Below are 20,041 nucleotides of genomic sequence, written 5' to 3' on the forward strand. Positions count from 1 at the left end.
AACATCTTATACAATGAATTTATGTGTATCCTCGGATTGGATCTCCAAGTTCTTTCAAAAGCATCTTTAATGGCGATTGTATTGGGGTTTAGGTTAGAGAAACTTTCAATACTCGATTTTTTTCACTAAAGTTGTGGGCAATTTGATTTAGAAGGTATAGTAACAACTTTGAAGGAAATTGGTGAACCATAGATCTCGAATTTAGAACAAATTCAAGAATAAAGTTCAATTCTTGTCCATATTTCATAATTTATAATGGAACGATTCGCCTACATTAAAACATCGAACATAGTCATGATTTCAAGGTTGGATTTCTAGAACCTCCGCCATAGATATCTTCTCTGACCAGGGCCTTGCCAACTTCAGTTTTGAATATCCACCGTTGGATGTGATAAGCTCTAGACCTTCTAAATCATATCCAAACTTAAAGGAAATCCAAAGACTAGATTTCGAGATTAGGTGGATTTTGTACACATGGTCACTATAGCTTCTCAAATTTGTTTCAACAATAACGCTTTTGTAATTTTCTTAAATTTCAGGGGTATTTTGATAATTTGCCATCTTTTGACTATTTAAACAAAATTAATCTAATTTTTTCTACAAATTTCTTACCCCTTGTTAGTCATTTTTATCTTCTTGATAACCTTGAAATTCCTTTTACATAAGGAATTAAGAACCCGAAATTATAAGTGCACCTTGAAACTCGAATACACCCTAATGGGTGACTTACACCCTTGGAATAGTGGTAAGTAAGACGTATAAACCTTAAAAGCCTGATAGGGCTACATATAAACTCAAGTCATGGAATTGGCCAACTCTTGAACCCCGAGTGAGCTTAAGGAACATTAAATAGGAGAAGTCTCAATGAGTTACGGAGTATTTTTATACTCATTCATGCTATTCTTTGTTTAGAAATGGAGCTTAGATTCCAGTTCACAACGAGCGCGTGTGAAATCGTGTGGCTGCGGGAAGGACGTTTAAATCGAGTAGTTTGCCTCATTTGTTAATTTAATATTATTTTAGTATTGCTTTCTTGAAAATTGTGTATTTTTGTAAATTGTTTTGACGTGACTCCATAGATATAATTTAGTACTTTTAATATTTTTATGTCATATTTATTGTTTATGTTTGATTTTAAACTTTTTATATATCTCATTTTACAAAATTGAAAATAAATTACCATCCTTTTACCATTTAGTCTATGGTAGTAACCACTAATTTGAAATCTTAAAAGGTGGGTCATTGCACCAACAAACCCACCAGCATCGATCAAACGTCTAAATATTATGAGTATCCGACGAAGGGATCCAAAAATTTATGGGTTATAGTTAAGACACTAAAAAAATTGCATGAAATGAACCGAAACACGAAAAATCTACCTGAACTAACTACAACCAACCAATCCCACTAAACTGTTGGAATATGTGAAGGGGCAAAGATGAGAAGTTGGTGTAGATGAGCACACATTTGAGATAGAAGACAAACCCTCGTCGGACCCAAACTAGTCACTCACTTACCTATAACGTGTTGGAACTCTGCCAAAAATTACGATAAAATCTTCATCGAACACAAACCCATGTTGAAAATGGCAAGAAAACTTTTGATCTACTATTGGGACTCAAGCCCTGCTATGATGAGAGATAACCGAGACCAAAGACAGTAGAGACTCAACACAAAAACGATTGAGAAGTTGAAGAAAGAGGTTAAAAGATCGTTTGTTTGAGTAGAACAAACAAGTAATAGATTGAGCACGTGATAGAGAGGTCGAGCAAGCAAAAAAGAGAGAGTAAAGTTGAGGAGCTGCGCTGACAAGATGTGGGAATGAAATTCAAGTCCGCTTACACGGTTGTGACAAGCTTTTTTTTTTTTTTTTTGTTATTTTTTTAAGAATGGTACACATGCCTTAGAGATGTCCATGGAGTGAGGCTAGAATGAGGGAAGTCATGTACCACAGGCTAGCTCACTTAGGCCATAGGGCCTAGGGGTGGTGGAGAGTTATATCATGGTACCCCTATAGTACATTTTAGTCATTTATGATCTTCTAAACATAGACATAATTTTGGGGAACGGTCATACAGTGTCGTGCAGTGTCCATCCAGTGTCCGATTGGCACCAAACTTGACGAGCATTCATATTTCATATGGATGAACTTAACTCCAGAACCGTATGCCCAAATTCCTTCTAGAACCTCGACTTTCGAGGTAAGGCCTNCCAGTGTCCGATTGGCACCAAACTTGACGAGCATTCATATTTCATATGGATGAACTTAACTCCAGAACCGTATGCCCAAATTCCTTCTAGAACCTCGACTTTCGAGGTAAGGCCTGAGACCCTACCCGACCCTTCAACAAGCCTATCTTTGCCCCTCTTGTCTATTCGATGTCTCTATCTTGCTTATGTCTCAACTTGTCTTCAATGCCAACTCCGTGTGGTGTGTTAGATGATGCACCTTCCCTATTCCTAATCCTTATCTCCATGAAATTTCTTATTTATTTATTATTATTTTTTTGAAAAAATCTTACCATCAGCTATCATAACAAAAATAACATTCATAATTAAAAATATAATTATAATATTATAATATAATCAAATAATTAGAAATGGGTTACGGAGATGAAAAATATAAACTCTTAGTGCTTCCTCTTTTGTTGTCGGTCCCATTGGGATGGATACCTACCAGCTAAATGGACATCTCTAATTATATTTGAACGAATGAACTTGTTTTGGTCCTACCTCGACTTTGGGCCTAATCCATTTTTATCCCAGACTTGGGCTTAATTATTATATTTATTAAGGCAAGCCCAAATTTTTATGAATTTAGACTAATTTGCGCTTTTGACACGTATACGTTCATCTCACGCTTAATCATCATTGTATTTGTAATGTCCCACGTTGGTTAGGAGGAGAACAAAATACCCTTTATGAGGATGTGGAAACCTTCCCATGCGTTTTAAAACTTTGAGGAGAAGCCCAAAACGAAAGCTCAAAGAGGACAATATCTGCTAGTGGTGGATCTGGGATGTTACAAAATTTAATCATACGAATTGATATGATCACATGACCTTATCTGCTACGGTGGATCTGATAATATTTCAATTTTATTTATGATTTTTTTGGGATAGTTAAGTAAATATTTTCCAAACAAAAATTTTAAATCACCATTTATGGATAAATATTAAAGTATTTAAGAGCCTATTTGGTAGGCAATGTAATTTTATTTTTAAAAACTATTTTCAATTTTTTTTTTTTTTGTTTTTTTTTTGTTTTTTTATCCAAATAGTGAGAATCTTCAATATATATAAATTTTGAATTTGAAATTTTAATATTTATAATACTTATAAATTCAATCCACTTTATTAAATTAAAATATGTATAATATTACAAAATAATATAAACCACATTCATAAATTAGTTATTTATTGGAGAACTACGCTTAATTTTCATTTAAATAATTTTCAAATTGTTGACTAAATACACCCTTAATTTCCATTAATCGCATGCCTTTGACTTTACCCATATGTTTGACTTTGGTTTCATACACGTGTCCGTTCTCGAATGCTTGCATCAGCACAAACGCACGACATATGTCAGAAACTAAAACCCAGAACCTATAAGAATAGAACACGTGGATGGCGGACGTGTCGAAGCGGCCTTTGGACGGTACCAGAAAGTCTGGAAGAAACACCAATCTAATAATTAACTATTTGTTCCAACTAACTTAACCAAACCAAACCAAACATGGAATCATTGGTCGCCCATCTCCCGCCACGTCATACATTCTTTGACTTTGACTATATTTTTTGTTCTGGGTCCCTCAAGTCTTTTGGACTCTCAATTCTTTATTTTTTTCTATTCTCGGCTCGGAATTTTCCAATCTAATTATAAAATCGTTATTGAATGCTTCCGTCTTATCTGACTTTTTTGTATTTATTTATTTAACGTTAAAGGTTAAAAGTTTGTTTTACCTCTAAATCTAAGAAACGGTGAGAACGTTTGATCTCTCGATTCAAAAATTTAGGTCATTACGTCCTCTTAAATTGATTTATGTGAAAATATAATTTAGTATAATATCGATTAAATAAAAATAAATATACTAAATTTGGGTAAATTTTGAATATTTATTTATTTTATTTTGATTATGGATGCAGCCCCACATGAATGACGTGTCTTAACGTGGGAATATTTTATATAATATTTTGAAATTATTGGGCCTTAAATAATTTATGTTTACCAACTCTCACCATGATTTTTTAAAAATAATATACTTTCGTAAACTTATTTTGTCCTGAATATTTTAAAATTCTAAACTTTATTTTTTTTTTAATGTATTAACAAAATGTTAAAAATGTGTTCGAATTTTAACTAAGTTATTCTAATAATTAATAAATGATGTGAAAAATGTAATCATATGAATTTAGTTATTCGTGAGTAAATAAATAAAGATAATGATTCTTTTTATTATTTTTTTAATTCTAAATATCATATGCCAAATTGATCAATTATTTTTGATTTATTGAGATGTGTACACCGTTAAATTTGGGGTTGTTTTTGGATTTTGGGTGGGGAACAACATGAATTGGGTTCACAACTCATTCAAACTCACCCATTTGAGTTAGGTTCGATAGTTCATTTTTTACGATTATTTTTAAAAAAATTACTTATTCACAGTATATATGTTAATTGTTGGATGATGAAAATCTCACACGAGCTAAAAATTTACTTATTCACAGTATATATGTTAATTGTTGGATGATGAAAATCTCACACGAGCTAATTTAACAAAGAATACTCCCTCATTGGCCTGAGGCCTTCTAGGGAAGCCCAAAGCAAAGTCATGAGCACTTACACTCAAAGTGGACAATATCATATCAAGCCTCCTCGAAGGCACTAAAAAAATGAAATGACTAAGACTCCAAAGGAGTCGAGCCTCGATAAGGGGAAATGACTAAGACTCTAAAGCAATCGAGGCTCGATTAACGGGAGGTGTTGGATGATGAAAGTCCCAGCTAATTTAGGGAATGATCATGTGTTTATAATCACGGGGACTATTTTAGTCTCGTCAAGAATAACGTTGAAATAATAATAAAAAAACATATATTATATAAAATTGAGAAAAGAAATAGGTTATCAACCAATTTGGAGGATGGCGTGGAAAGTAAGACAAGTAAGCAAGGCCGGCGATGTGCACACATTGGAGCCAGTCAAATTTGAAACCCCATAAAACAATTTCAACGCGCAATTGCACTCTGTCCTCTACACAAACCCCACCTTCCACACCTCAAGAACTTACTCAGAAACAACCCTCGCCGCCCGCCGCCGTCCGCCGCCCTTCCCTCTCTTCATATCCCTCTCCCCCTCCCCAAATCCAACCAAGAACTGAACTAAAAAAACATGAAATCCTTACCCCTGATTTTGGCTCTGTTTTCACTCTCCATTTTGGCTCACCCCCACCCAATCTCCGCCCATATCTTCCCCAACGCCTCCTCAATTCCGTCGTGGCTCAACCGGACCAAATACGCTTGGGACCAATTCCAGAACCTCAAAGGCTGCCGCCCTGGCGATCACCTCACCGGCCTCTCCAATCTCAAGACATACCTTAATAAATTCGGCTACATTCCCAACTCCCCTTCCAATTTCTCCGATCTCTTCGACAATGTTCTCCAATCTGCCCTTTTAACGTATCAGAAGAATTTCAATCTCAACGCCACCGGCTTCCTCGACGACCAAACCCTCGCTCAGATTCAGCTACCCAGATGTGGAATCGCCGATATAATCAACGGCGCTTCTTCTATGAACTCCGGTAGCCCAGTGGCTCATAACGCTACTCGTTTTCACTCTGTTTCTCATTACTCTTTCTTCCCTGGACGTCCTCGCTGGCCTGACCACCGTCGGGATTTGACTTACGCATTTGCGCCGGAGAATGGTCTTACTAATGAGGTTAAAGGGGTTTTCACTAGGGCTTTTGCTCGTTGGGCGGCTGTTACGCCGTTGACGTTCACGGCGGTGGAATCGTTCAGAGCGGCGGATATCCGGATTGGATTCTACGCTGGCGACCATGGCGATGGGGAGCCGTTCGATGGAGTTTTAGGGACTTTGGCTCATGCCTTCTCGCCGCCGAGTGGGCATTTTCATTTGGACAGCGATGAGAGCTGGGTCGTTAACGGCGACCTGAGATCGGCTCCGGTGACGGCGATTGACTTGGAATCGGTAGCGGTTCATGAAATTGGGCATTTATTGGGGCTTGGCCATTCCTCCGTTGAGGAATCCATTATGTTCCCAACAATAACATCGAGGACGAGGAAGGTAGATCTGGCCGTCGACGACGTCACCGGAATTCAAGAATTGTACGGCGCAAACCCAAACGGCAACCCGTCGCCACCGTCGAGTACAACGACGCCACCGTCGTCGGTACAGGAGAGAGATATGTCCAGAAAGGGAGGTGCTCCGAAGGTGTTGAATTCATGGTGGAGCCCACTGGTAGTCGCTGCCGTTGAACTTTTCTTGATGAGACAATAAGACCCTTGTAATTACATTTTTTTAATTATTAATTTATATTATGGTATTTACAATTTTAATAAATTTAGCGTAGCCTTATTGGTTACAATGATTTGCTTAATTTTATGTTGATTTTGGAAGGTATACACATACACAATACTTTGTACATAATTTATTATATAAATATAAGGATTTTCTTTTTCTTTTTATTATTTAATTCTCAAGAAATTTTTTTTTTTTTTTTTGGATTTTATTGTAAATTTAGCCAAATATATTATACATTTATATATTTACTTTTCATATATATAAAAGTCAAAGTTTGAAGTTTGACTTGGCTCCTTTTATAGGAATGAGTTGCAAGCTATTTGGGAAGGAGTTTTTTTTTTTAGTTTGAATTGGTAAGTGCATCCTAAGCTCGAATTTTGATATGTTGATAACTCGAGAAATTTTGTCCAAGATAATTGGGAGAAATTTGGACATCTGGGTACAATAACTAAGGTCTCCAACGTCGTCGAGCAAATAAGTAGTCATCCTAGACTTTTCTCAAGTTTTACTGGGAACTTACGATTAGTAAGAATTAAAGGAAAATAGAAAAGCGTTACTACTTATGAAATTTTAATGAATGACTTATTATGACATAATAAAGGTATATGTAAAGTTTGGTGGACATCGAGGTATGTTTATGACATAAACCAAAGACGAGGATAAAATGATCAAAATGGTCCTACCATGTCCAACCATTCATTTGTATAGTAAATAAATTCCTAATTTGAAGGTTATTTTCATGGATGTTAATGACTTGCATCATGTTTAGGGTATGCACATGATTGGGTGAAAATGACGTAAATGCCCTTGCCCGAACTGTGATAATATTTATAGGCTTAATGGACTCCAATGTGTTTGAAACTTGGTATGACCCTCATAAATAGTATTATAAATGACTTATACTTATGAGAATGACGTGTTGACGTGAATATTATCAATATGTTTGAATTAGGGTTATGAACGTTATGTTATGACCAAATGTCTAGGGTGTGCTTCAAGCTTACATGATAAACCTTAGGGATAACCCCATGAATTATGAACGAATATGCTACCCCTAGGGTCATGAGTGAAAGTAAGAACCTTGAACACCTCAAGCCCTAAAGCTGCCATGACACTTAAGATTGTTCGGTACTACTTTGACCTATGCTTTAAGTGACCCTTGACCTCCCACCACGTGGTGCATCATGATCTCATGTTTTTCCTCATTTAGGTGGGATGCCCTAGGTCATGTTCCCTAGCAAGATGTCATGTTTCGTGCTTCATGTTCTTCTCAACTAGATGGAATGTCCTTTCTATATTTTTACATGACACCGTTTACCATAACCATGTTTAATTGTAGTGTGTCGTGTCCATGTTTCTTGTAGGATGTCACGTTTTAGGTTCATGTTCACCAACCATGTGACCTTTTACGTCTTCCACAGAGACTAGTCTAAGGCATGACAGAGGTAGTTACCCGGTTAACTAAGTACCATGACTCATTACTCATGACTTAAGACTAAGGTTCTTAAGCCAAGAAACCATGTTAAGTCCTTGATCAAAACAAGAGAGTACTGTACCTTAGCATCCACTGTAAATACGATTAAGAGTTTACAAGTAGGCTACTTACTGATTCTTATACTCCCTTCATGTTTTACATGTTTTTCATGTAACACTTAGAAGGTGGTCAAGGATGAGAGTAGATCTATCACAACTCGATTTTCATAAGTCACGACTGACTTGAAAACATAAAAGAGGATAAAAAAAATGGTAAAATTTTTTCGTATTTAAAAAAATATAAATACATTTTATTTATAATTCCAAAATAGAGTTTGAATACATTGGACCCAATAAACAAAACAACTTAAAACATTCTATGAAATATGGGGTGGCTTTGTATGACACTTGCTCTAGGTTCGCGTCCATACTCAACCAGCTTCTTCTGGTCATATTATTTTCTTATCTTGAGAACTTAGGCCCATAGGTTTTGTTCTTCGTATGACACTTGCTCTAGATCCGCGTCTATCCTCAAACAACTTCTCAAATTTTTAAGATTGGTTATGATTTAATTCTAAGGTTTTGGGTTCTTAGTTATGAGAACTCCAATTATGATCCTTGTTTTAGTTCTTGTCCTTGGCCTTAGTTCTTGTTTTGTTCCCTACAACAATCTCCTTAGAATTTACTATACGAGACATGAACCTGCGAACCTTTGTCCAAGGCTTTACACGTTTCAAATGACACATTTTGATCCCATGTCCAAGGCTTCATGAAGTGACGTAGTCTAAACTTGCCTCTAGGGCTTCATGTGCTTCTTGCAATACAAATTGAAATCTACACTCAAGGCTTCTAACCTTCTAAGCAGTGTAGTCTAAAACCTACGTCAAAGGCTGCAAAAGTTTCAAACAATGTAGTCTGAAAACCTATATCCAAGGTTTTATACGTTCCGAGCGTCATAGTCTGAATACATCACTTCATGAAAGCTTTATACGTTCTAAGCAGTGTACGTAGTTTGAATATCTATGCCCAAAGCTTTATACGTTCTAAGCAGCATAGTATGAACCCTGCATCCCAGGCTTCTTACGTTCCAAGTGATGCAGTTTTAAAACCTACATCCAAGTCTTTTTACGTTACAATTTTTTAATAAAAGTTAAATTGAAAAATTACAACTTTATAAAATAACTATACATATACTTTAACGGATAGAAAGCTAACGAGATAATATTCAAACTCATGTGACAAGCCATGGATCTGAAATAATCACTAACGAAATCCCACTTCTAGAAGCCCGCTTAATCCGAAATTTAGACAAAAATGGAATTGAGATTCTGGGATCGTGGGTGGAGACGGGCGATATTTTAGTAGGTAAATTAACGCCTCAGATGGCGAAAGAATCATCGTATGGCCCTCAAGATAGATTATTGCGAGCTATACTTGACATTCACGTATCCACTCCAAAAGAAATCTGTCTAAAATTATTGATGTGAGATGGATCCAGAGAAAATGGGGTTCGAGTTATAGTCTAGAAATGATGCGTGTATATATTTCAGGAAATTATTTTTTTTTTTTATTTTTATTTTTATTTTTTTAAATCGACGATACGAAATTTAAAATGGTGAGCAAACCTTATATTTTATCCCTAAAAGAAAAGAAAATCTAGTTATCCAAAGAGAGTAGCCGAGCCTAAGTTCGGCGTCATGCCCTCTCCCGCCATTAACGTTTTCTCCATCATTTCTCCCCAACATCTCTGGCCGCCATTATCTTATCCTTTCCCCTCCTCTCTATGTCCTCGTTGTTCTTCACCTCCGATTCAGGCCACGAGGTTTTGTCGCCTTAAACCTCTCCCCATCTTCTCTCCCTTTCCAGTTCCATTTCGACCTTCCGTCCGCTCTCCGAGGTCCATTTTCTCTGAAAAACCTCAACTCTCCGATGTCGACGAAGACGAGGATGAGGATGAGGATGAAGATGAAGATGAAGATGACGACGACGACGACGACGTGGCAGCCGAGGAGTACGATATCGATGCGTTTGGAGAATTGGAGCAGAGGTACGATGAAGTGGAATTGTCGATGGAAGCTACTGAAATCTCCATTGCACCTGAGGAGTTCAAATCGCAGAGAGTCGAAAAGCTTCTCGGTGAAGTTAGAGAGTTTGGAGAAGGAATTGTCGATGTTGATGAACTCGCTTCAGTTTATAATTTCCGTATCGACAAGTTTCAGGTAAATCTTTACATTTATTTGTAATTTGGTGAATGTTGTGACATGTTTATCAATTTGCGTCAACTCTACAGACTGTACATTTGAAATTTTTATCATTTTTCGTTAGCGACAAGCCATAGAAGCATTCTTGAGAGGATCGTCGGTGGTGGTATCGGCGCCTACCAGCAGTGGCAAGACTTTGATTGCGGAGGCGGCGGCTGTTGCTACTGTAGCCAGGAAGAGACGATTGTTTTACACGACTCCACTGAAAGCATTGTCGAATCAGAAGTTTCGGGAGTTCCGGTAAACAATTTCAACATTTTTGCTACTTATTGCAGTTCTTACATCGCTTACTTTTTGTTAAATCAATATCCTTCTATTGTTTCAGTGAGACGTTTGGAGACAGCAACGTTGGGCTTCTTACGGGAGATTCTGCAGTTAATAAAGATGCCCTGGTTTTGATCATGACTACAGAAATTTTGCGCAACATGTTGTATCAGAGGTAAGATGTCAACGTACTTAGTTACGATCGCATTTTATGCACGAAATCGTCAATGAGCTCCAATCAGTTGGAAAAACCTAGCATGGGGTTCCGTCTAAGCAGCCATTTTATCAACGATTTTTTTTCTTGATTCGTCTTCTTTTAAAATCGCATGAGATACACTTTACAGAATTTTATTTTTCATGTCAAGTAGTAAACCAGCTTGTACAAAATAGGGGGAAAAATTAGCCTGAAAAAAGCAGCCCACCACAGCAAAACCAAAGCATTTACTGGAGGTGACTCCAATTATTAACAACAAAAGAATATAACAGGCAACTTTTGTAGGGAACATCCAAAGAGGCTTTGAAGTGAGCCATGCTCTAAATCTCCTTTTTAGACCCTTTGTGCCATGAAGGCTCTCCTATTTTTCTCTAATATAATGTTCCAGCTAATGTCATATACCAGTATCAGGGAAGTTCTCTATCACTTAAGGAGGGAGAACTTGTTGAGGATTGTTGGGATGAAGTCCCACATTGGCTAATTTAGGGAATGATCATAGGTTTTAAGCAAGGAATAGTATCTTCATTGGTATGAGACCTTCTGAGGAAGCCCAAAGCAAAGTCATGAGAGCTGATGCTCAAAGTGGACAATATCATACCATTGTAGAGATTCGTAGTTCCTAACAGAACTCCCCTCAATCGTGTCCAACAATCTCCGCTCAACAAAAGTCTCACGAAATCCTCCTAAAAATCTTCACTGGAAATTGGCATCTTCAATGATTTAAAAATTGTTCAGATCCTATTAAGGTACACTAAGGAGTCTTGTTTTCTAGAATATAAGAAAATAGTCCCTTCTCACAACGAACCCTTCTACAAAGTCTGTACCCGTGCTTCTAAAAAAAAGTCTACAAAGAACGACTACCTCCACTACAAAAATGAAAAGGAGACAAAGGAATTTCGTGCTTGATCCCTTTAGTAGCCAGAATCTTGCCACTAGGCTTAGTATATTTACCACAATGGAATTTTTTATGACACTGTTACAAATTTGTGCTCTTTATTCAAAATCAAAGCCTTTTTCTATCAACATTTTATCTAAGAAGTCCCAATCTACATGGTCACCAGCCCTTTTTTAGTCGATTTTTAGAAAATGGCCACTGTGCCGTTGATCTTTAATTATCTCGTTGACAATAAGCATCTCATCTAAGATCTTTTATTTTGTGAGAAATACACTCTGATTAATGGAGATGGTGCCCCGGTGACTATAGACATCTGCTTCCTATTCTTTCATAACAATTTGTTCATCAAATGAGGTTGAGATGGTTAAGGTGTTTCTGATAACACAAAAATGAATCTTCTTACAGGAAATGATTCTTTTATATTTTTGTGTTTGATAATATATATATTTTTTATGTACTTATTGATTGTTCCACTGTGGAAAGTTTTTTTTTTCCCTGTTTTCTTTCCAACTTCAAGCATATTGTTTAAATTGTGATAGGTATGAATATCTTTTCATGCAGTGTTGGAATGGCCTCATCTGAAAGTGGACTTTTTCACGTTGATGTAATTGTTTTGGATGAAGTTCATTACCTTAGTGATATCTCTCGGGGCACAGTGTGGGAAGAGATTGTAAGTATTTGTTACTTGGGATTCTCGTTTGTCGTGTCTAACTTAGTAACGCATGTTCTATTAATAGAATTGTGTATATTTCAGGTTATTTATTGCCCAAAAGAAGTGCAGCTTATTTGTCTCTCTGCAACGGTTGCAAATCCAGATGAGCTGGCTGGCTGGATTGGTCAGGTAGTGTTTTCGATAAGCACCTAAGCCTGTAAAACAACCACGATTGGTGTCTCTCATATTATTATTGGCATCTGTCCTGGTAATCATGTTCAATAGTTGACCCTTTGGATTTATTCCTTCTATATGAGGGTCATAGAATTAGAACATCTTTACATTTTTCTTAAGCTCCTCTTTTTGGGTCATTCCTTTCGTGGAAGCAAAGAAATCATTGGATGAATCTTGTTTGGGCTTTTCTGTGGTCGACTTGGATGGAAAGAAATAGTAAGATTATTAAATCAAAGGAAAAAACCAATCCGGTCTTTTTTGATAGTGTTCTTTTTTTTCCTTTATCTTGGTGTAAAGTGGAGACTCTCTGTTAACTCTTCTAGCTTATCTTCTCACTTATTCAATTTGGAGATGTTCATTGTAACTCCTTGGGGCTCATCCCCCCCCCCCCTAGTATGATGGATAAAATTGTTTCTTATTAAGAAAAAAAACGAAAAAAACGAGGGACAGAGTAAGAAGTGTGATGAAGTGAGATACCATATAAAAAGATTAAGAAATGAACAATTCTTTGTTGATTTATCAGTAAAAAGAACGGTATCAAGTGTTTAGTTGCTAATGGACAAGTATCACATTCATATCTCACTCAGAACTCACTGTAGGAAGAGTGACAGTGATACTTCACTATTTGTTTTTTAGTGGAATATTTCCTCTTCTATTGCTCATTCTACATTTCTCAGACCGTATTGCATTTTGCTTATTGATACTCTAAATGGCAGTGACATGTCCATACAAAGGTACGACAACTTTAACCTATGCTTTAGATGATAGCATGTATCCAATTAAGCATACAGGACGACAAGTTCTATTAGGTCACTTTTTTGTGTGTGTTGAGGTGGATGAAGTCTCCAATACTTTATTATTAGAGATCTGAGACTTTTTGCTTATTGTCTTAGCTGATTGTTTTGATAGGAAACAGATCATAAGTATAAATAGAAGAAGGGAAAAAAATTCATTTGTGCCCCTAAACTTTGGGGGTTGTATCAATTGAAACTCAAACTAATAATTGTATAAATTGAAACCCTAAATTTTCATAAGTGAATCAATTTAGACAGTCTATTAGTCATTTATAGCTATTTTCACTTGATTCCATTTAAAATCAGCTCATAATCACTAAGTAAAATCATTTTTCTCCAAAAATCCTACCAAACTAGTAAGAAAAATTGTCACATAATTCTTTCTAAATAAGTAGAGAAAAATAATGGAAGGTGAGTAGATGAAACATCATTTAAACTTGATAAAATAAACTTCTACAGTATATTAAATTTCTGCATTTCTCTCTAATTTCCATTAGTTCTTGCATTTTGTGAAAGTTATGCATTAACGGTTTTAAAATGAAATTCTATTGGAGGTTCTAAATTGATTCACTCAGGAAAGTTCAGGGTTTAAATTGATACATTTATTAGTTTGAGTTTTTAATTAAAACAACCTCCCAACTTTAGGGTATAAATTGATTTTTTCCCATAAAAGAACAAACAATCCAATTCCTACTTAAAATAGCTATGTGGTCTACATATCTATGTTCTGAATATCACATTGGTTTCATTTTCCTCTTCTGCTGCTTGTTATAATGCAATTATTCACCCCTGGGTTTCTGCTTTACATTCGCTATCAGTCAATATTATTGCTTCCTTTCTAGGATATGAGGTCTCTAGGATATTATTGCTTCCTTTATGGTCATCAGTATGATGTTGTAAAAGTTAGTTGTTTCTTCTCAGCTTTCAAGATGAATGGGATGAGTTTTTTTATGATGTTAATGTGCTGAAAGTATGTATGGCGTGAATGTTAATTACCTTTTCTGTTCACTTCTTAAGATTCATGGTAAAACTGAGTTAGTAACATCAACAAAGCGTCCAGTACCATTGAATTGGCATTTCTCTACAAAGACCTCTTTACTTCCTCTCCTTGACGAGAAAGGAACGCACATGAATAGGTACCTTTGAATTTCTGCAAAAGTTATTGGCATAGATTTGATATTATTTAGCCTAGTGTGGCTTCTTATTGTGCTATCATAAAAATATTGAATTTTGTCTGAAGCTTTTTTTTATAGGGTTTGACTATATAATGTATTTCTTGCTTATAGTCATTTTCCTTCTTTGGGAGATCTATTTAGTATCTGATAAATTTGTAGCTTGGCCTACTAGTCAATAACAATAATAAAAGAGACAGAGAATTTGTTCAAGTTATAGTTGTCTAGATTTAATATTCTATGAGTTACCTTGAAAAAACAAATGTTGTAAGGTCTAGCAATGATCTCGTAAGAATAGTTGAGATGCGTGCAAGCTATCCCAAATGCTCATTGATATTGAAAAATAAAAGTTAAGTTTTTGTTTAAAATAAAAAGTAAAAGTAAAGGTCACAAATATAAAAATAACCAAATATGCCCATGCAACGATAAAAATATAGACACTATTTGTTTTCAGCTGACATGTTAGTCATATTTTCATTCACTCCCGCCTCGCTTATTCAACGTCACTGTGGAATTCTGAAAAAACTTAAAACTTCATATTTTTTTGCAACGGATTCTGAGTGTTTATTGTAATTTTTGTTTTTGGTTGGTCTGTTGGTATTATATAATCTATTAATGAAAGGTATCTATAACTTCTATTCTATTTCTTAATTTTATCAGTGAAAAATTTGTGTTTGCCTTGTGTGTGGTGTGTGCGTACTCGTATGAATGAGCCATTTGAAATAACTTCCCAGTGTTCACTATTTTTCTCTTTTTCCCTCTTTCCAAATTGGAGCAGGAAGCTGTCGCTCAATTATCTTCAGCTTCATGCTTCAGGAGCTAAATTGTACAAGGATGATGGATCAAGAAGAAGAAACCCAAAAAGGCATGGGAATGAGATCAGCGATGACCGCACTAGCAGCCTGTCTAGACAAGCTACACTTTCAAAGAATGACATAAACTCAATCCGCCGTTCAAATGTACTTGGTGAACCAGCCTCTCTATCGCCCTTCAACTTTTGCCAATATTATTTTGCTAAACTCAATCAAAGAATGTTCTAACAGGTTGCTTGTTACCTTTCCAGGTTCCTCAGGTCGTTGATACATTGTGGCAACTTAAGTCGAAAGATATGCTGCCTGCAGTTTGGTTTATATTTAGCAGGAAAGGATGTGATGCAGCTGTTCAGTACATTGAAGGAAAAAACCTGTTAGATGATTATGAGAGGAGTGAAGTTGAACTTGCATTGAGAAAATTTCGTATTCAATTTCCAGATGCTGTCCGGGAATCGGCTGTGAAAGGACTTCTGCAAGGAGTTGCTGCACATCATGCTGGTTGTCTGCCTCTGTGGAAGTCTTTCATTGAAGAGCTGTTTCAGAGGGGACTAGTGAAGGTTGTCTTCGCAACAGAAACATTAGCTGCTGGAATCAACATGCCAGCTAGGACAGCAGTTATTGCATCCCTGAGCAAACGAAGCAATAGTGGTCGTACCCAGTTAACCTCAAATGAACTGCTTCAAATGGCAGGGCGAGCTGGACGTCGAGGTATTGATAAAAAAGGTCATGTGGTGCTTCTTCAAACTCCATATGAAGGTGCTGAAGAGTGCTGCAAGCTCCTGTTTGCTGGCATCGAACCACTTGTTTCTCAGTTTACAGCTTCATATGGAATGGTATTGAATCTTCTCGCAGGTGCAAAGGTTACTCATACGAGTGAAATGGATGGGACAAAAGCTTTCCAAGCTGGGCGAACGCTGGAAGAAGCTAGGAAGTTGGTTGAGCAGAGTTTTGGAAACTATGTTGGGAGCAATGTCATGATTGCAGCAAAGGAGGAGCTTGTTAAAATAGAAAAAGAGATTGAAGTGCTCAATTTAGAAATAACTGATGAAGCAATTGATAAAAAATGCAGGAGGCTCATGTCAGATGTGGCATATAACGAGTTAGTAGAGCTGCAGGAGGGACTGCGATCAGATAAACGTCAAAGGACGGAACTACGAAAAGAGATGGAATTGCAAAGAATTTGTGCCCTCAAGTCTCTGTTACAAAATTTAGGAGATGGACAGTTGCCCTTTTTATGTTTGCAATACAAAGATTCTGAAGGAGTCCAACATTCAATTCCTGCAGTTCTCTTTGGAAACATGGACTCATCAAAGCTCATTAACATGTTTCCTGCTGATAATTCTTTGAGTGGTGCAGAACCAAATCTTGGTAAAAATCTGGACCCAGGTGCTGAATCATCTTATTATGTGGCTCTAGGTTCAGATAATTCTTGGTACCTATTTACTGAGAAATGGATCAAAACTGTTTATAAAACTGGCTTTCCTAATGTTGCTTTAACTAAAGGGGATCCTTTACCTCGGGAGATTATGAGGACACTTCTGGATAAAGAGGGAATGAAGTGGGAGAAGCTTGCTGATTCTGAGCTTGGCAGTTTATCATGTATGGAAGGATCTCTGGAAACATGGTCATGGAGTTTAAACGTGCCAGTTCTGAATAGTCTTTCTGAAAATGACGAACTCTTGCAAATGTCTGAATCATACATGGAATCCTTAACAAGGTACAAGGAGCAAAGAAATAAAGTTTCACGATTTAAGAAAAGGATATCTAGAACAAAAGGATTCAGAGAGTACAAGAAGATTTTAGATATGGCCAATATTATAGAGGACAAGATTAGACAATTGAAGGCTAGATATAAACGGCTAAGTAATCGAATTCAGCAAATCGAACCATCAGGCTGGAAAGAGTTTTTGCAGATCAGCAATGTCATACACGAAATTAGAGCACTGGATATAAATTCTCATGTAATGTTCCCACTCGGAGAAACTGCAGCTGCTATCCGTGGTGAAAATGAGCTCTGGATTGCCGTGGTTCTAAGAAATAAGTTCTTAGTACAACTAAAACCTACAGAGCTTGCTGGTGTCTGTGCAAGTTTAGTTTCTGAAGGCATCAAAATCCGCCCCGGAAGAGATAACAATTACATATTTGAGCCATCAAGAACTGTAATTAATATGGTTAATTTCTTAGAAGAGCAGAGAAATTCTCTGTTAGATCTTCAACAAAAGCATGGAGTGGACATACCATGTTCCTTGGACAGCCAATTTTCAGGAATGGTTGAGGCTTGGGCCTCTGGTTTGACTTGGAGAGAAATAATGATGGATTGTGCGATGGATGAGGGAGATCTGGCACGCCTCTTGCGACGAACAATCGACTTGTTGGCTCAAATTCCGAAGTTGCCTGATATTGATCCATCTTTGCAAAGAAATGCATCAACTGCTTCTGATGTCATGAATCGTTCACCAATAAGCGAATTGGCTGGATAAGCTCGTCTGAAAATGGTGTCCCTCTGGTTTGTTTCCAAAAAACGTTGCCCTTTTTAGATGAATATGTTAATTATTCTTCATGCTGCATTTTTCACAAGGCAATTAACAGTGGCGGGGCATGTTCTTACAAGGCCGTTTAGCTGTTGGCTCAAGTGAACATAACACGTCCTCTAAGAAGCAAGCTGCTTTAAGGTGCGAATACCTCGTATGCATTCAATTTTTTGTCACTTAAAAAAATCATTTGCACAATGATAACAAAATTCTAATAGATTATGCTGAACCAATCTTTTTATAGGCTAAGTTAAATTATAATTCGATATAAATTTTCATGGAAATTTGTGAACCATTGAATCGTTTATTAGGATTCTATTTTTGTTTTTGAATTATTACAGATATTTAAGCATAATCCCTACGTGTTCAAACCGTCTACTTTAATTTCACTACTTTTTAAACTTTTTTTTTTTTTTTTCCTAAAAGAAACCGTTCATTCATTCATAGAAGACTGTGTTTACCCAAGTCAAGGTAACTTTTTTCGTTGGCACTGGTAAGAAGAGCGTATGAAATTTTAATTATATGCTAAATAGGTCTCAACAAACTTTTAATTCCAAGTCAAATAAATCTGTGATTGAGTTTTTCTTAGCTGAAGGAGTGTTGTGAGATTTTATGTCAGGCTATTACACGAGATGAGATTCATAGTGTATTTCCGTGTTATTTCTTTGACATTGTCTTTCTTTCCCTAGGTATGAATGCGACATCAATCACCTTTGTTCCAAAAAGGTTGTACCCGAGAGGTGTTGGTGACATACAATCAATTTCTTGCTTTAATGTGTTTTAGAAGAACATTCTTGGGTTGTGTGCTTGGCGAACCAAAAGATTTAGGTATGGGGTTTGTTTGCAATAAACCTATCCTGAAAACACATGAAGATATTGCAATAAACAAAGGGAAAGTGAGGATTGGTCAAAATTGTTTGAATCTCCATCAAATGGAGTTGGAGGCTGATGATCCACTAGAACTAAACAATTGGAAACATCGTAGTTAAAACAAACACATTTTAGGTGGAAAGCGTTCAAAATAAGAATAACAAGAATGAGATATAATAAAGCCGATTTGAATGGAAAGTGAAATCTTGAGAGGGCATTCACCATGGGCTATTGCGTGGATAATTGAAGTTAGTAGCTTGGAGTTGGCTTTTGGAGAGCGCGGGGTGTGCAGGGGCAGTGCGTGGTGGGCGTAAGTAGATTAAATTATTGAATGTTGAATTTGATTTAATTTAGTTTTAGCGGCCTTCGTTTAAAATTTGACATTTGAATCGGAAATTTGATATAAACTTCACTCTATTCCGAGTTCTTTCTAATAAACCTCCACAATAATATGATATTATCCACTTTAAACATAAACACTCGTAACTTTGACTTTATACCAATGGAGATAGTGTTTCTTACCTGTCATGATATTCCTCTTAGTCAATGTAGAACTCCAACTATCCTAAATTGTTAATAACTTAATTTATAGAAGAATAATAATTAGAATGTATCTCAATCGATGATTACTTCAAAAATTGATCAACGTAACCCAACACATATGGTTTAGTTTGGGTTAAAAGCTTTAGGTTAGGTTGAGTTGAGTTCGAATGAATGAAAATTTTATAAATTTGGTTGATACTCCATTGACTCTCGATCTCTTCATAAAAAAAATTTCTTTTATTGTCACAAAGCTAAATGAATAGGATTTAACAAAAAGAAACATGGAGGGTAGGGATTAAATTTTAAATTTTCCCTAAATGAACGAACTCTTAGAACTTGAATTAGATTGGTCTTACTAGAAGGTGTCAAAAAAATATTTGCTCTCTCAAAGATAATATATTTGAATATCTAATTTATTTTGAAATCTCATTATATTTAGATATATTTAAATCTTTGACAAATAATATATTATTAAGATATAATATCTTATTTAATTATTGTATATATTTAACTAATTTGAATTTCATTCAAATTTCAAATATAGATATATAATATACATTAATTATTTTCTATAGATATATAATATACATTAATTATTAAAATAATTAATGTATCAAATACAAGGGATACAATTTTCCTCTTTTAGGATTAATATGTATAATATAATTATATTTTAATTTCAACACTTAAAATTAAATATTTCTCTCCAACTCATTTCAACGCTCTAAACTAAATATATGTTTTTCTATATGTATTTAATATATTAAAAATAAATTTAAACAATTC

At 35.9% G+C, this 20,041-nt stretch overlaps 2 protein-coding genes across 3 annotated transcripts; both read left to right on the forward strand.

The window, feature by feature from the left end:
- The first annotated feature begins 5,163 nt into the window (after nucleotides 1–5,163).
- LOC111805739 (metalloendoproteinase 2-MMP-like) lies at nucleotides 5,164–6,707 on the forward strand. The gene has a single exon (XM_023690957.1). It carries the CDS (start codon nucleotides 5,392–5,394, stop codon nucleotides 6,514–6,516), a length of 1,125 nt encoding a protein of 374 aa, XP_023546725.1. The 5' UTR covers nucleotides 5,164–5,391; the 3' UTR covers nucleotides 6,517–6,707.
- Nucleotides 6,708–9,668: 2,961 nt separating this feature from the next.
- Nucleotides 9,669–18,755, forward strand: LOC111805393 (DExH-box ATP-dependent RNA helicase DExH15 chloroplastic). Of its 2 annotated transcripts, XR_002816666.1 has the most exons (9): nucleotides 9,669–10,232; nucleotides 10,339–10,514; nucleotides 10,600–10,713; nucleotides 12,209–12,317; nucleotides 12,402–12,488; nucleotides 14,345–14,463; nucleotides 15,278–15,458; nucleotides 15,563–17,983; nucleotides 18,532–18,755. XR_002816666.1 is itself a non-coding variant. In XM_023690469.1 (8 exons), exons 1-8 carry the CDS (start codon nucleotides 9,711–9,713, stop codon nucleotides 17,789–17,791), a joined length of 3,537 nt encoding a protein of 1,178 aa, XP_023546237.1. In that variant the 5' UTR covers nucleotides 9,669–9,710; the 3' UTR covers nucleotides 17,792–18,137. The 2 variants fall into 2 exon arrangements, 1 of the variants encoding a protein (XP_023546237.1); XM_023690469.1 differs by lacking the exon at nucleotides 18,532–18,755 and having other exon boundaries at nucleotides 15,563–18,137.
- Nucleotides 18,756–20,041: the final 1,286 nt, after the last annotated feature.

The sequence above is a fragment of the Cucurbita pepo genome, chromosome LG11 (genome assembly GCF_002806865.2).
Source record: "Cucurbita pepo subsp. pepo cultivar mu-cu-16 chromosome LG11, ASM280686v2, whole genome shotgun sequence".
Taxonomy (NCBI): Eukaryota; Viridiplantae; Streptophyta; class Magnoliopsida; order Cucurbitales; family Cucurbitaceae; genus Cucurbita; species Cucurbita pepo.